This window comes from Oryza glaberrima, chromosome 2, assembly GCF_000147395.1.
Source record: "Oryza glaberrima chromosome 2, OglaRS2, whole genome shotgun sequence".
Taxonomy (NCBI): Eukaryota; Viridiplantae; Streptophyta; class Magnoliopsida; order Poales; family Poaceae; genus Oryza; species Oryza glaberrima.
In genome coordinates, this window is record NC_068327.1 from 29,572,198 (window position 1) to 29,589,106 (window position 16,909).

The 16,909-nt window shown below is 45.2% G+C and overlaps 2 protein-coding genes and 1 pseudogene across 2 annotated transcripts; all 3 read left to right on the plus strand.

Moving 5' to 3' along the window:
- Positions 1 to 308: 308 nt before the first annotated feature.
- LOC127763682 (uncharacterized) lies at positions 309 to 12,348 on the plus strand (annotated as a pseudogene).
- Positions 12,349 to 12,443: 95 nt separating this feature from the next.
- Positions 12,444 to 14,164, plus strand: LOC127763681 (plasmodesmata-located protein 6-like). Its single transcript, XM_052288459.1, has 2 exons — positions 12,444 to 12,627; positions 12,741 to 14,164. The coding sequence occupies exon 2, from the start codon at positions 12,818 to 12,820 to the stop codon at positions 13,946 to 13,948; it is 1,131 nt and encodes a 376-aa protein (XP_052144419.1). The 5' UTR covers positions 12,444 to 12,627; positions 12,741 to 12,817; the 3' UTR covers positions 13,949 to 14,164.
- A 2,021-nt stretch (positions 14,165 to 16,185) lies between these two features.
- On the plus strand, positions 16,186 to 16,881 carry LOC127761126 (uncharacterized). The gene has a single exon (XM_052285354.1). The coding sequence runs from the start codon at positions 16,259 to 16,261 to the stop codon at positions 16,655 to 16,657; it is 399 nt and encodes a 132-aa protein (XP_052141314.1). The 5' UTR covers positions 16,186 to 16,258; the 3' UTR covers positions 16,658 to 16,881.
- Positions 16,882 to 16,909: the final 28 nt, after the last annotated feature.

A 16,909-nucleotide genomic window follows, 5' to 3' on the forward strand; every position in this document is an offset into this window, starting at 1 on the left:
TCAACTGATTCCTAAGATTGATAGATGAGCACGGTCTCGATCGACTCTCGACAGCACACGACACGCACATGGTGCTGAACTAAGTGTGTAGGTATTATCTTCTTCTGCCTACCATGTTGCTCCTATATATATAAGGCGGACATCCATAGTGGCCACACGTCTCCAAAAGACTCGGGAGAAGAGATCTAACAGTCAACTCGTAAAATACTCCCTTCGTTTCATATTTTAAATTATTTGACTTTTTTTAAGTTAAACTTGTTAAAGCCTATGTTTATAGAAAAATATATTAGTATTTTAACATAAAATAAACATATTATAAAAATATGTTTGAGAGTAGAAACAGCCGGCGAAGCGTGACGATGGACGCTCGACGGCGGCGGCTGTCCCCGGTGGTGGTCGTAGCGGCTTTTCTTTTCTTCCCCCTGTTCTTCGGTAAAGCTGCGATTTCCATCTCTCTCTTCTTCTTTTCTTTTTCCTTTTTTTACATTTTTTGTTTGGTTATGTCCTGAAAGGGAGCCAGCCGGCGGCGGCGTACGGCGAGGCTTCAGGCGCCGGCGGCATGACGGCACTGCAGAAGCTCGCGGCGTTCTTCGACAAGGACAATGACGGCTTCGTCTCCCCGACCGAGACATACGACGGTGAGCTTCAAAGGCCTTCTAAATTTCTAGTACTTTCTCGTTTCGCTTGTGAACTGAACACGATTTGGTTGGTCTTGGTCTGCGCGTATTTTCGCCTCATTTTATCCTCTCATGGTTGCATGCATCGCAGGGTTACGCGCCCTCGGACTTGGAGCTGGCTTCTCCAGCTTAAGCGCTGCGTTGATCAATGGCGTACTTTCACTCAAGACCAGACCTGTACGATCAGTATCTCTCTCTCTCTCTCTCTCTCTCTCCGGCTCAAAAAACTATCTGAAGTTTTTATCGTTTTATTTACTGAATTTAAGGTGCCTCACTAGTCACTACAATGACGTGCCGTTTTGAGAGTTGTTATCATCGCTTAACTACTGATGACAAATACTCCCTCTGTCCCTAAAAAATAATCTAAAACCGAATATGACATATTTTAGTAATATAAATTTGGACATATGTATGTCCACATATATCCAGATTCATAGTATTAGGATTTATCATATTCGGTACTAAGTTGGTTTTTTATGGGACGGAGGGGTAGTTGTGTAGTGTTAGGCTATCAACTTCAGTAGTGGCTGTGTATAGTTCGTGTGCCAATTTTTTTTAAGTATACGGATACACATTTGAAGTATTAAACGTAGATTAATAACAAAACAAATTACAGATTCCGCCTATAAACTGCGAAATGAATTTATTAAGCCTAATTAATCCATCATTAGTAAATGTTTATTATAGCATCACATTGTAAAATCATAGCGTAATTAGGCTCAAAAGATTCGTCTCGCAATTTACAGTCGGACTGTGCAATTGTTTTTTTTTCATCCATATTTGATGCTCTATACATGTGTCTAAATATTTGATCTGATGAAAAAGTTGAAAATTTGAAGGAAAATGTTAGAATCTAAACACAGCCATTATTGAAAATCCAACCCTTCCATGTACTTCACTGCTACTGTCCTGATCAGACCTCAATTCTGGACAGCCGCTTTTCTTCTACAGTAATGTTCTATAATTATTATTTTTTTTCTCTAAGATCGTTAGAACGTCTCTCCATGTACTCTCTTCGTTTTAGGTTATAAGATATTTTGACTTTGGTTAAAGTCAAACTGCTTTAAGTTTTACCAAGTTTATAGAAAAAAATAGTAATATTTTTGACCAAAGATAAATTTATTATAAAAATATATTTAATTGTTAATTTAATAAAACTAATTTAGTAATGTAAATTACTATGTTTGTATATAAACTTAGTCAAACTTAAAGAAGTTTGATTTTGACCAAAGTCAAAATATCTTATAACCTATTTTAGGAACCATTTCCAATGAATGACACATTACATACCAAAAAAAGGGCGTCAAATTAATCGTTGGATCATGTTGAATTCACGCAGGACAATGCAACATCACCACGCTTAGATAATGGGAATTTATAAAACCCGGCTTCTACACCAACGGGGGTGTATACAGCCACAGAAAATCCGACCAAACAAGCTCAGTTCATACACACATGTTCACAAACAAAAGGAGCACAAAGGCTCAAGCACACCTTACATAAAACTAAAAGAGCACAAAAATTTCCAACGCCTTTCAAAGTGAAAAGACCTTCCAAATAAACTAATGACCATATTACTCCTTTAACCGCTTTCTCATGTTCCATCCATCTTTACCAAAGAAGTACATGACAGATGTCTCTAACAGTTTGCATCCTTCCTTCATCACATCGCGCTCATCTTCTTTAAGCAGCAAGGACCATTGTCGAGCCCAATACGTCCCCCTGAAAATAACCTGCAAGTAAGAGTTAAAATTGTAGCCATTGAAGACCACATCATTTCTACAAATCCACATTGCTCACAACAACGCCGCAATCCCTGTAAAGATTTGGTGCTTTAGCCTAGATTGTAAACCCTTTAGCCAAATCCCAAACATATTAGCAACACTGTTAGGCGGATTTATCCTAAATGTTATAAAAAGGGTACTCCAAACAAATCTAGCCACATGACAATCAAAGAAGAGATGTTGTATCGTTTCATTGTGGTTACAAAAACAACACTTAGTGATGCCCTTCCAATTTCTTTTGCTAGATTGTCCTTCGTGAGAATCACTCCCTTCTTTAAATACCAGAGGAAGATTTTGTTTTTCGAAGGAATTCTAAGCTTCCAAATTAAATCCTTCCTTGGCACTACATTCTCATACATAATCATTTTATACATGGAACTAACCAAAAATATTCTGGTTTTGTTAACTTTCCAAATAAGCTTGTCTCTATGGTTTGAGAGCTTAACAAGAACCACTTTAGCCACTAGGTTAAACCATGCAACCAAATTCTCCCCCACCAAAGCCCTTCTGAACTCAATATTTAACGGCACTTTATCTATAACATCCGCAACAATAGCATTCTTATTCCTTACAAGATTGTATAAATTAGGGTACAACTTTTCAAAAGGTAAATCACCAATCCAGCAATCCTCCTAGAATCTTATCTGAGAACCATCCCCCACCTTAAAGGCACCGCCTTTAAAAAAGACATCCCTTATCCCCATTAGCCCAGCCCAGAAATGTGAATCTCCAGGGCGTTTCTCGACTTGTGTGATGGTTTTTTTAGTCAAGTATTTATTCCTAAGAATGTCCTGCCAAACCCCTTCTTCATTGATGAGTTTGTACAACCATTTGCTAAGCAAGCATTTGTTTTGTTTCTCTAAGTTCCGTATACTCAAGCCACCACATTCCTTTGGTTTGCACAATACACTCCATCTTGCTAACCTATACTTCTTCTTATGTTCATCACATTGCCAGAAAAATCTAGATCTATAATAGTCTAGCTTTTTGAGAATACCCTTAGGGATCTCAAAGAAGGACAACATGAACATCGCTAAACTACTTAACATTGAATTGATAAGGACCAACCTTCTTCCTACCAAGAGAAAATTTCCTTTCCAACTACTCAGTTTCTTTTGAATCCTCTCCTCCACACCCTGCCAATCCTTATTGTTGATTCTCTTGTGATGCATTCGAATCCCTAAGTATTTAAAAGGGTAATCCCCGGTATCACACCCAAATAATTTGACGTACTCATGCTCCACATCTTTTGCCTTGCCATAGCAAAATAACTCACTCTTATGGAAATTAATCTTTAAGCCAGATAATTTCTCAAATGCACTTAGTACAAGCTTGAGATCTCTGGCTTCATCAAGATCATGATCCATAAAAAGAATAGTATCATCAGCGTATTGTAAAATAGAAAGACCATTATCAACTAAATGAGGTACCACTCCTTTGAATCTGCCTTGATCTTTCGCTCTTTGTATTAAAATGGCTAACATATTTGCAACAAGTTTGAACAGAATAGGTGACAAAGGATCACCTTGCCTCAAACCTTTCCTTGTTTGAAAATAACTCCCAATCTCATCATTTACTTTGACTGCCACACTCCTACCCCTAACAATCGAGTCAATCCAATCGCACCACTTAGAAGAGAAACCTTTCATTCACAATGACTGTTGTAGAAACTTCCAATCAACTTTGTCATATGCTTTCTCAAAGTCTAGCTTTAGAATCACCCATTCTTCTTTTTCTTGTGCAATTCATGAAGTGTTTCATGCAAAATTACCACTCCTTCCATAATGTTCCTTCCTGGCAGGAAAGCTGTCTGCGAAGGTTTAATGACCTTCTGAGCCACTAGGGCTATTCGATTGGCCATTATCTTCGTAAAAATTTTAAAACTAACATTCAACAGATAAATGGGCCTATACTGTTGAATTCTACTAGCGTCCTTTTGTTTGGGAAGGAGAGTAATGATTCCAAAATTTAATCTGTGCAGTGGCAAAGTTCCTTCATGAAAATCGTGAAAGAGGGCCATAAGATCATCCTTGATTACATCCCAGAACACTTGGTAAAACTTTGCTGGGAAACCATCAGGTCCCGGAGCTTTGTTGTGTTCCATTTGAAAATTTGCTTCTTTAACTTCCAACTCCTTGAAGCTTTCACTCAACAACTCATTCTCAACATCCATGACTTGTGTAATATCATCTCTTTGGGATTCCACCATAGAAAAATTATTTTCCTTCGGCGCTCCAAAAAGATTTTTATAATACTTGGATATGTATTTCTTTAATTGCACATCACCCTTAATCACACCCTCCTCTTGCTCTAATTGAAAGATTCTCATCTTCCTATGCTTGCCATTGGCCACTAAATGATAATATTTCATGTTACTGTCTCCTTCTATTATGTGCTTAGTTTTTTCCCTTTGGTACCATTTTATTTCTTCTTCCCTCAACAATTAGGCCAATCTATTTTTTACAAAGAGTTTCAAATCTAACTCCTGATTAGACAACAGTTGGACTTCAGCCTTCTTTTCTAGCTCGTCTGCTTTTGCTATCAAAAGAACCTTCTCCCTCTTGATCGCCCCGCTAACATTCTTCGCCCACCCTCTCAAAAACTATCGGAGCCTACGAATCTTAAATTGCCATTTTTCCAACATATTAGACCCTCTACTTTCCTTTCTCCAAATGTCTGCTACTAGATCCACAAAGCCATCTCTTAGCAACCATCCAAGCTCAAACTTGAACAACAGTTGTTTATTAGCATGTGTCCCAGCCCCCGTATCCAGCAACAAAGGAGTATGGTCAGAGAGTTCTCTATTAAGAGCCCTGACAGTTGCTAACGGATACTTTTGTTCCCATTCAGTACTCTATCCAACTTCTCAAAAGTTGGATTGTGCAACAAGTTGGCCCATGTACATTTTCGACCAGAGAGTTCTAGTTCTCTCAAATCCAGGCTGTCTATGACAGCGTTGAACAAAAAAGGCCACTTTCCATCAAAGTTATTATTATTCTTTTCACTAGCCTTCCTTATGATATTGAAGTCTCCTCCCATAAGAATAGGTATAGACTCTTTATTACAAGCATTAACAAGCTCTACAAGGAAAGCCTCCTTATATTCTTCTTGTGTTGCCCCATACACTGCCAGAACGCACCATTGGAAGCCATCTACCTTATTTTGCACATGGAACTTTACATAGAAATCTCCCTCATCTATACTTGCAACCTCAAAGAATTCCAAATTAACCCCCAAAAGAATACCCCCAGATCTCCCCTTCGGTCTTGTCCAATGCCACATAAAATCTTTACCACCACAAATATTTTTTAGACTAGAATATGAAAAATCATGTTTTCCAGTTTCCAAAAGAGTAATGAAGTCTAGCTTCCACTCCTTGGAAGTCTCTGAAAGGAATCTAAATTTAGCCAAGTCACCTAGATCTCTGCTATTCCAAAAAATTCCTTTCATGACATACTTTTCTTATTTTTCAAGATCACTTTCACTTTTTGTCCCTTGTTTCTTTTGAAGGATGACTTAGACTTATAAACCTTGAAACCCTTTTTTAAGTCACAACTTAGGTGATCGGGTTCTTCGTCCATAACTTCGTCCACTAAGCCACCACATAAGTGACCAAGGACTAAGTTATCCACTATCTCATCCTCCTCTGACTCAAGTTCTCCTTCTATGTTTCCAACTAAATCAGCTTTAGGTGCAACATAATTTCTAAGTCTAGTCTCTTCAACATTTTTCAAACTAACTATTGAACCTAAAATTTCAGCACTAGAGCTACCAAGATTAATACCTATGTTGCATAGGTTATCAATAATAGAAGGACAAGACAAAGACAAAAATGAACCATTAACATCATTACCTGACTTTATCTATCTACATAGAGAACATCCATAAGGCGATTCATGGAAGTGATTCAGGAGCTTATGATTTTGAAAGAAGGCGATTAAGCCTGCAATCTATAGATTGCAGACTGCTTATGATGGAAGCCTGTTTGCCAAGCTGGTGAAGGTGAGGAGATAGGAGCAAAACCAGGCATGATTGTTGACAGCTGACGAGAGCTTCTGCATTGATCCTCCTAATTAAGCATCTCAGATTATGTGCCACTATGCTATGTGAACGGCTGACTGTGTATTCTTTTACTCCCTCTCTACCAATATACGAGACAAAGCTTTTGCCTTCCTTTAAAAAGAAGAGAACAATTGAGATTATGTCCTTTTTTTTCTTTCCGAGAATACGAGGAGACGATTTGTACCGGATTTTAAAGATGAGGGAGGCCCTATACTTGGTTGTGTGATTGATGCTTGATGAGGTTATTCAACCAGCAGATAGAAATCAGGGATGCTAAATAGACTTATTCAGCAAATATACGCTTGGATGGGCTGTTATCGGATTACAATCCGTTGGAAAAGGCCCATTACCACCGGGAAAACTACCTCGGAGCCCACGCAAAAATTACGACAGAAATCCAACCCACACTGTGCTCCTAGTCTTCCACTCTTCCTCGCTTCATCCGCTCTGCGCCTCTACCCCTCTGATACCTGTCTGGGAGGTCTTTACCTGTATACCATTAAGGGCTCGTTCGGATTATAGGATAGGAAAAACTTAGGATAGGAAATTTATAGGAATAGGAAAGGAATTTAAGTGTAAAATAGAGGAATGAAAAACAAAGGAATACAAAAGTTGAGAGCATTCAGATCACAGGAAATTGATTGCCTAGGATTTGCATGCAGGAAGCGAAAAAAAAGAGCTCGAGGTGGATGGATTTTCCTGTACTTTTCCTGTGAAATTAGCATCAAAGGAAACTTTCCTTTGGATTTCCTACAACCAGTTTTCATGATCCGAATGACAGGAAAGGAACATAATTCTATATACAGTATTCCTACAAAAATCCTGTGAAGTTCCTCTAATCCGAATAAGCCCTAAGAAAGATGGTGTCTGCCTCTGTGCCACTAAAAAGTTTGAACCTTCCTCTATGCCATCGTCGAACTTTATCACGCCCTCCACACCATTCCGTCGCTATTCTGTGTGAGTTTAACCGTTTGGCAGCTCTGACATGTGGGCCCGGGCAGGAAATGTCGCTCTTGCCCTTTTAGTGTCTGCTTCGTTTCAGAGAGAGGCCAGGCGGCGTGGCGGACAAGCAGCCAAGCGTGGCGTTGAGGCAAGCGACCGGCGTGGCGGGCGGCAGCCAGCCGAGGGACGGGGTGGTGTGGCGGCCAACCGAGGCAAGCAGCGAGGCGGTGGATGAGGAGGTGAAGAGGCCCGTCCCGGAGGAGAAGGCGAAGCCCGTCATCGTAAGTAGGGTGCTGGTGCAGACCTCGATCTACACAAAGGAAGAGGTGAATGCCATCCTGATCCAGTACGGCCGGCTCAGCCGGAGCTCGTCATCGTCGGGGATGCGCCTCGTCGTCGACCGTCGATCCCATCGTCGTGGCGCAGGCTAGGGCTGACGCTGGTAGGAGGGTCGTTGTTGGGGATGCGTCGGCTCCTCACCACCATGGGGGCCGCCGAGGAGGCCGCGGCGTCCGCGGCCGCCGCCGCCGCCGTCCTGGCGCTCTTTGTCGGTGGCGCCCCCGTCGGCGGGATCGACGGTCTCATGGGCCTCCACCTCAGTGGCCATCTCGTCCCGCGCTTCAAGGAGGTAGGCTAGCGCGCGCGCTCTCTCTCTCTCTCTCAACCCTAAGGGCAACAAAGTCATTTGGTTGCGCTGTTACCCGCCGTTGGGACAAAAACGGACGAAATGGTGTGGATGGCGCGATAAAGTTCGATGATGACATAGGAGAGGCTCGAACTTTTTAGTAGCACAGAGACAGACACTATCTTTCTTAATGGTATACAGGTAATAAAAACCTCCCAGTCTGGCAGTCTCCTCCGCCTTGGGCTCGTGTCTCCGTGCAGCGCGCCGCCTCTCCCCACCGCCGCCGCCTACACACCTCCCCACACCAATACACCATCATCCCGTCGCCGCCACCATGCTCCGGTAGTTCGCTCTGGCCTAAGGCTGCTCGGCTCCTCTCGACATCCCCGTCGCGGCAGCCTCAACTGCCCTCGCCACTGTCGAGGCGGCTTCAGTCCATGCCACCGCCGTATAGACGGCCTTGATCTGCAATGTTCAAACGAGGTCTCCCGCCCCCGTCTCATCTGTGATAATGGCATCGGTGTGATGACCACAGAGGATGGTCGCTGGTCGGCATCGGCGGCATGGCTGGACAGCATCGGCGGCAAGACTGGAAGCTGCCCACGCCCAGGATACACGGTGGCATGCTGATGTATGGCTCTAAGAATGAAATTGGCAGTAGCTTTGATTTTTGGTCTGCAATTCGATGAGATGTTCTTGATTTTCGATTACCAATGTTCTTGATTTCCAGATGCTTGATATTATCCACCCAAACGGTATATACGAGGGGTTCTTTTACTTTACCGGTAATTATGAGTAACACAAAGTTAAACTTATATTTGGATTACAAGGGTATAAAGGTCCCTATCCTGCTAGAGTGTTTGTCTGTTTGAGAAGCAAGGAAAAACAGGGCTGAAATGAATGATCCATATTTACCAAGGAAATCCTCGGAAGTCATATGCATTTGCGTGGGGACAGAAACTTAGAAACCGTTCACCAAACGGTGGAAAAGCAGCGGCACGTAAGAACAACGTGGTTATGGCCTTTTCTGGCTTCCTCACACGAACAACCTGGCTCATTTGTATTTAAGCCGTTGTTGTTTTCTCGCTGTCACGGAGCCCAATCAGTAATTGTTACTCTCCTCAAACAGCCAGTCAAAATAGTAAACCTTTTTCCAACCATTTAATTTCGCGTAGCCAGTCATGCACACTATACAAATTTTACAGGTTTCCTATTCAGCGAGAAAAACCCAGTCATCTGATAGACAGGTTCATCAATTGAAACATAACAATCTGACGAGAAATCTGTGACAGATACAGAATGACAGCGATTCTCGCCAATTGATTCCATTCCTAAGATTAATGGATAGATGAATGGCTAGATTGGTGGAAGGCTACCGTAAACATACAAGAGACACCTAAGAAGACACCTAAAAAGGCACTCCGCACTTTGATGTTGTTGGTCGCCTGGGAGATATGGAACGAAAGGAATCGTAGAACCTTCCAACAGAAGCTTTCAGCTACCTCCCTTTTAGCCAAGAACAAAGGAAGAGGCCAAAACTTGGGCCTTAGCAGGAGCGAGAAGTTTTAATAGCTGGCTTTCTTTTAATTAGCTCGGACCAAAGGTGCTAGCTCCTTTCTTTTTTTCTTTTACTTTATAAAGTTCCCCTTCTCTATTCAATAAAATTGGCGCTCGTCGATTCGTTGAAAAAAAAAATTGAGCACTGACTCGAGAGTACACGGCACGCAGCAATGTTGTTTAAGAGTGTGGGCATTATCCTCTTCCAAATCGTGGTTAAGGCCTGGTGTCAAAAAAAAATCGAGGTTAAGGCAGTGTTTAGTTCCTTCGAACTTCAAAAAATTCCGTCAAATCAAATATTTGGACATATACATGAAATATTAAATGTGAACGAATAAAAAACTAATTACACAGTTTGCATGTAAATTACGAGACGAATCTTTTAAGCCTAATTACGCCATGATTTGACAATGTGATGGTATGATAAATATTTGCTAATAATAGATTAATTAGGCTTAATAAATTCGTCTCGTGGTTTATAGACGAAATCTGTAATTTATTTTATTATTAGTCTATGTTTAATACTTTAAATATATGTCCATATATATATTTTGGTACACGAAGTAAACCCGGCCTAAGCTGGCGAGTTAGGGACCTGACATATCTATCATGTTGCTCGCTATATATAGCGCGGATATCTGGACACAGGCCACACGCCGTCGAGACTCGAGAGATTCAGGAACAGAAACCGCCGAGAGAGTTCGTAGCAGTCAACGCGCGAGGCAGGGCCGAGAAGAAACCGCCGGCGACGCACGCGCGATGGACGCTCGGCGGCGGCGGTTGTCCCCGGCGGTGGCCGTGGCGGCGGCTCTTCTTTTCTTCCCCATGTTCTTCGGTGAGGCTGCGATTTCCGTCTCTTTTTTTTTTTTGTTTCGTTTTTTCAGTTTTGTTTTGTTGCGGCGCTGTTTGATTTTGCTCGCTCGCTTCTGAATCCTGAAAGGGAGCCATACGCCGGCGGCGGCGGCGGCGTACGGAGAGGCTTCAGGCGACGCCGGCGTGACGGCGCTGCAGAAGCACGCGGCGTTCTTCGACAAGGACGGCGACGGCATCGTCTCCCTATCCGAGACATACGACGGTGAGCTCCCCATCTCGTTTCACTTGTGATTTTATTTGTGAACTGAACACGATTTGGTCTGTTCATGACGTGTCGTCCTTCCGAATTTTCGCCTCATTTTTTATCCTCATCTCGGATGCACCGCAGGGTTACGAGCACTCGGACTCGGGTCTGGCCTCTCCAGCTTGAGCGCCGCCTTCATCAATGGCGTCCTTTCCCCAAAGACCAGACCTGTACGCTTCCCTCTCTCTCTCTTTCTCTCACTCTGGCTAAAATGTTACTATCTGAAAGTCTTTATGTTTTTATTACTGAATTTAAGGTGCTTTATTAGCCTGTAATTACTTGCAGAGAATTCTTGCTTGTTTACATCACTACAATGACATGCTGTTTTGAAAGTTGTCATCAGCGCTTAACTATCTGATCACATAATTCTGTATTAGGCTATCAACTTCAGAAGTATTGAAAATCTAACCCTTCCTTGTACTTCACCACTACTGTCGTAATCAGGCCTCAATTCTGGATAAGTTCGGTATAGACAGTAGGGTGTGAATTGTGATGTAGGCGTGACATATTGATTAGGATTAGCTGCTACTATCCTTCTTTTTACTGTGATCTATAGCTATTTTTTCTCTAAGATTGTTAGAACGTCTTTGTACGTATATCGATATAAGTGATCCATTTCCTATGGCATACGAAAAGAGATGTTCAATTAATCGTTGGATCATGTTGAATTCACGCAGGACAATGGAACAGCACCACGCTTATCTATCTACATAGAGAACATCTACAAGGGGATTCATGGAAGCGATTCAGGCGCCTATGATTCTGAAGGAAGGTAATTAAGCTGCGGTTGCAGACTACTTTCTGCTTTCACCTTGGCTCTTCAATTTGACCCTTCTCATCCAAAGATCATTCGATTCATTTCACAGACTATTTTCACTCCGGTGTATCTATTTCAGTATGATTGCTAATATTTCAAGTTTTCAGGTTCGTTGCTGAAAAGTTTGAGGAGATATTCGCCAAGCACGCCAAGACCGTGCCTGATGCTCTGACATCGGACGAGATAGACGAGCTGCTTCAAGCGAACCGCAAGCCCGGTGACTACACTGGATGGTAGTAATTAATTTTCTGGCTATTACCACTCAAAATATTAATGAACTTTCATGTGATCTTACTACTGTATATGCTGCTGTTCTTGCTCGAATTGAAATGCAGGGTTGCAGCATCGTCAGAATGGAAGATTCTGTACAAGATCGGCAAGGACAAGGACGGCCTTCTTCGCAAGGAGGCCGTGCGAGAACTCTACGATGGAAGCCTGTTTACCAAGCTGGCGGCGGCAAGGATAAACGACGAAAACCAAGCATGATTGGTGACAGCTGATGGGATCATCTCCATTGATTCTCCTGATTAAGCATCTCAAATCATGTGCCACTGTGATATGAGAACGATTGAGATGATGTCTGAACACAAAAAGATAGTCATGCAAGATAGAAGTATGAACAAGTGTGGACAGAATCTGCAGATGGGGATGGATCGTTTAGTTCTGTCCTTTTTTGTTGGTTTCTTGGGGATATTGAATGTTTATATTATTATACCTGCAAATGGTTGGCAGTGCAAGGCTGCAAGCAATGGCACACTATTTATACATTTGGCGCCCCTTAACCCGTAGTTGCCCGTGATGCCGTGATGCTTGTCTTATCTGAACTCTGAAAGTCTGAATCAGTTAGCAGCATTATCTTCGTGTGTGCTTGGCAGGTCGAAGAGCTTCCGTTCCTTTCTCTACTTGCAGATCGTGATCGCCTGGTACTGTTAACAAATCGCAGTGTTTCTATGCTGGCAAGTCACGCACAAGGGGAACACATTAGTTGTCAATCATCTCATCAGGTGGAGCTTCTATGCAAAATAGTTGTTTATTCAGCGAATTAGGTGGGTTTTCTACTGTTAAATGGCGCTTAGAGATGATGAGGCAAATTAAACAAAGTACATTTAACCCAAAAAAAAAAAACAGTATGCAAAATCCTACTTGTTCTGTTGTGCAGGTGAAGCCGAAGAAAGTGGTCCAGGTTGAACTGTGCAGGCCAGCTAATACAGTACATATGGTCCATGGACTCGGATAATGTCCATATGGTCCACGAAACGAATGGAATTTCCATGGACTCGGACCAGTCAGGCCCACAATTGTTGCGCTCAGCCCAACCGCGACATCGCGAGACGCAAAACCGCCGGACGCGTGGGCCTGCACACGGAATCTCGCCTGATATCAGGCCCATCTCACGCGATCCGGCCTACCTGGCTCGCCTCAACCGACGTAAATTCCCGCACGCGCACATGCTGCTCTAAAAACTCTTCCGCTCCAGAGGCTTCACAGCTTTCTCCTCCCGTAGAGCCAAGCCAACCAAGCGGGAGCAGCATGGCTACGGCCACGGCGACGGCGACGAGCGTGGCGGCGGCGCTCCTCCTCTCGCTCCTCCTGGCGCGCGCGCGGGGCGACGACGACTACTCGGGGTTCGTGTACGCCGGGTGCTCGCAGGGGCGCTACGCCTCCGGCACGCAGTACGCGTCGGACGTCGACTCCGTGCTCACCTCCGTCGCCAACAGCGCGCCCTACTCCCCCTACGCCAACTTCACCTCGCCGACGTCGAACTCGGTGGTCGGCGTCTACCAGTGCCGCTCCGACCTCCCGGCCTCCGTTTGCACCGGCTGCGTCCGCTCCGCCATCTCCAGGCTCTCCTCGCTCTGCGCCTGGGCCACCGGCGGCGCCGTGCAGCTGCGGGCCTGCTTCGTGCGCTACGGCAACGACACGTTCCTCGGGAAGCAGGACACGGCCGTGCTGTTCAAGAAGTGCGGCGGCTCGCCGGGGGACGCCGGCGGCGCCGCCATGCGGGACTCGGCGCTCGGCGCGCTCGTGGCCGCCGCGGCGCCCGCCGGGGGAGGCTACCGCGCCGGCGGGTCCGGGGGCGTGCAGGCCATGTCGCAGTGCGTGGGGGACCTCGGCGCCAAGGCCTGCTCCGACTGCGTCTCGGCCGCCGCCGGCCAGCTCAAGGCCGGCTGCGGCTACGCCACGGCCGGCGAGGTGTACCTCGGCAAGTGCTACGCGCGCTTCTGGGGGAACGGGGGCGGTGGATTCAGCAGCGGCGCCGCCGGGGACGCGTACGGATCTGGGCATCGCGTGTCCGGCAACCGGTTCGTTCTCGCCGTCGCCGGCGGTTTCTTCACTTCCTTGGCCTATATATTTGTACTCATGTAGTTACTGAATTACAGTTGCAGTATGATCAATGATCGTGAACTAGACTACTAGAGTGCCTGTGTCTGTGTGCTTTATGCGTGGTATGTAACCACTAATCAGCATATCTGCATATGTGATGCGATGCAGGTTTACTCCTTGTGCTTGAACAAATTAAACTTGATGCTTTCTAACTTAAATGGACTTCTTATCAAGTTTGTAACTGTAAATTTGATATTCTAAAATTGCAGTTATGTGTAGCTCCTCGTTCTAAAATGATCAATCATGTTGATCTGCATTTGCAGTAGAGTTCCTTTAATTCGGTGGTGCTGTTAAAGTTCCACCTCGTGCACAAACAGAAACTCACAAATTGACATGCAGCATCTCCCTCTCTGTCTGAGCGTGTCCACAAATGACAAAACCATAACTCTACCGCGCTAAGTCTAGTCTTGTTGAAATTTCACTGGCCAGCTCAGATATCATACCTTCAGTTGTTTAATCGACTAATCACCAGTATCTAACAATTCGAACGTGCTGTACACCAATTAGAACACTGCAGCATACCCTCCTCCACATAGACCCTGAATACCTGGTCTGATCGTCTGGTGTCTGAACTGATAATGCAGTGCTCAAAGGCATGCTACTGGCAAGAAGACCAAAAGTGCTTTAATTCTCCTCGCCTTTATCTTTGCTCTGAGCTTTTCTTGCTAGGAAACTTTTGACATGGACTTGCTTTATCGTTGTGATCACTATGAAGTTTTAGTAGAATATCTCAAAGGGGATTCAAATGATTCAGCTTTTCGCTTGATTAGCATTGAAATGGAGGGATATCGCTGGTATCCATCACATTGCGAGCAGCGTAGTGTGGTTTGCTTTTTGTAAGCTTTAGGAGGTTAAGCTGCCAGCCCTTTCACTAGTTACTAGGCCTGTTAGCTACTACTTTGGATTAAGTTAATCAGTACTACTACTATCCCGCTGAATGCCGTATCTGTTTAAGTTTCACCGTACATTATTGTCACCTCTCCAGTATAAGCTTGTTGCAAGGTCGCCAGCTTGCATGCTATGATTGGATCATACCGGTGGCTTTTTGCTGGAACGCCGCCTTTCCTTTTGCTGTCCTTGTTCTTATTACCATACATGCCTTCTCTTTTGGTATGCAATGGGTCAAAGGAATGAACACCAAGCACTAGGGCTGGATGGAACAAGCTAGAGAAAGGACTCCACTCCACTGTGCTTCATGTGGAGAGAAGATCCAGCTAGATCACATAGCTTTCTAGCCGGCGATGCCACCCCTGCATCGGTAGTGGAGAAAATTTGTTTGCAAGCAATACACTTTAACTTTGTTAGGATAGTTCTTCTCCTTACTTTCGCCGGGAGATAGTTCTCCATACTTGTTCAAGGAAGCTAGTTCACTAGCTGTTTCAGGCTTTCAGCTTGGACATGCCATTTGGACCAGAGATAAGGGGGAGATAGAGAGGTGGGGACGCTGATATGTGAGCCCTATATGCTAACTGTTGAGTTAATCGGTTCGACCAGATCAATGAGTCATGTCAACAAATATTGCTGTAAATAGTGTTCTGAAAATCAAATTACATTAACGGTTAGGAGATCAAATATTCAGTATTAGAGTTGAGAGATACAAATCAGATTGAACTTATATTTGAGAGATTCAAATGAACTTGCTCCTTTCACTCTTTCAGTGCAGTGCAGCAGTTCAGACAGTGGTAACGGGCCCACGGCCTGGCCCAGCTTGGCCATTGACAGTTTTAGCCCGTACTGGCCTGGCCCAACTGCACTTCCATCCACCTGATGTCGAGTTCCAGAAGGATCCAACAAAACGGAACGTGCGGTCGTGTCAAGTTCCAGCCTTAACAGCGAAGCAAAACATCTCACTTTTTTTCTCTTTTGGATTTCTTTCTGCCGTCATCTTCGAATATCCATGACTCGCTTGATCTCCACCGCCCGTTTCTTCCATCTGAGTCGTCCACGTGGCTCCACACGCATTCCCATCCGGCCCTTCCCGTACAGCCATGACTCAGCCATCGGGTTCCTCGAACGTGTCGTCCGGCTAAATCTGGTGCACTTGCCTGCACCGCGTCCACGAGAACCGCACGAGAACCTCCCCCTCTCTCCATCCCTCGCATCCCGTGGACCCATTCCACCCAGGAGCCCTCCGATCCACCGCCCTCTTCTCGCTAAAGGCGAAACCCTCCTCGACTCGTCGATCCGATCCCCCATCCCCCCCCCCCCCCCCCCCCCCCCCCCCACAAATCCCTCGCCTCCTCTTCCTCCTCCTCCCCGAGCTCGAGTCCGAGAGCCTCCGATTCGGCAGCGATGGCGCTGGAGTGGGTGGTGCTTGGGTACGCGGCGGGAGCGGAGGCGATCATGCTGCTGCTGCTGACGCTGCCGGGGCTGGACGGGCTCCGGCGGGGGATGATCTCCGTGGTGCGGAGCGCGCTGAAGCCGATGATGTCGGTGGTGCCCTTCTGCCTCTTCCTGCTGATGGACATCTACTGGAAGTACGAGACGCGGCCCACCTGCGACGACGAGCACCACTGCACCCCGTCCGAGCACCTCCGCCACCAGAAGTCCATCATGAAGTCGCAGCGCAACGCGCTCCTCATCGCCGCCGCGCTGCTCCTCTACTGGATCCTCTTCTCCGTCACCTCCCTCGTCGTCAGGCTCGACCAGCTCCAGCAGCGCGTCGACAAGCTCAAGAAGCGGGACGACTGATCTGATCCTGCTACCCCTCCCTGATTCAGCGCGTCGACTGACCTGACCGGTGGCTTCGCTGTTTCTTCCCTACTCGTTTGTGTTCTTAGATGTATCATGTGATGCGTGTTGCTGTGTTTTTTTGTAGTATGGATATGGATGCTTGAGATCGTGATGCGGATTTGAGCGTTCTATTATTTGCTTCAGATCTAGTTTGAGTAAATTCTGGTCTTTTATGCTACGAAGGACATGATACATCAATTTCTCCAAAAA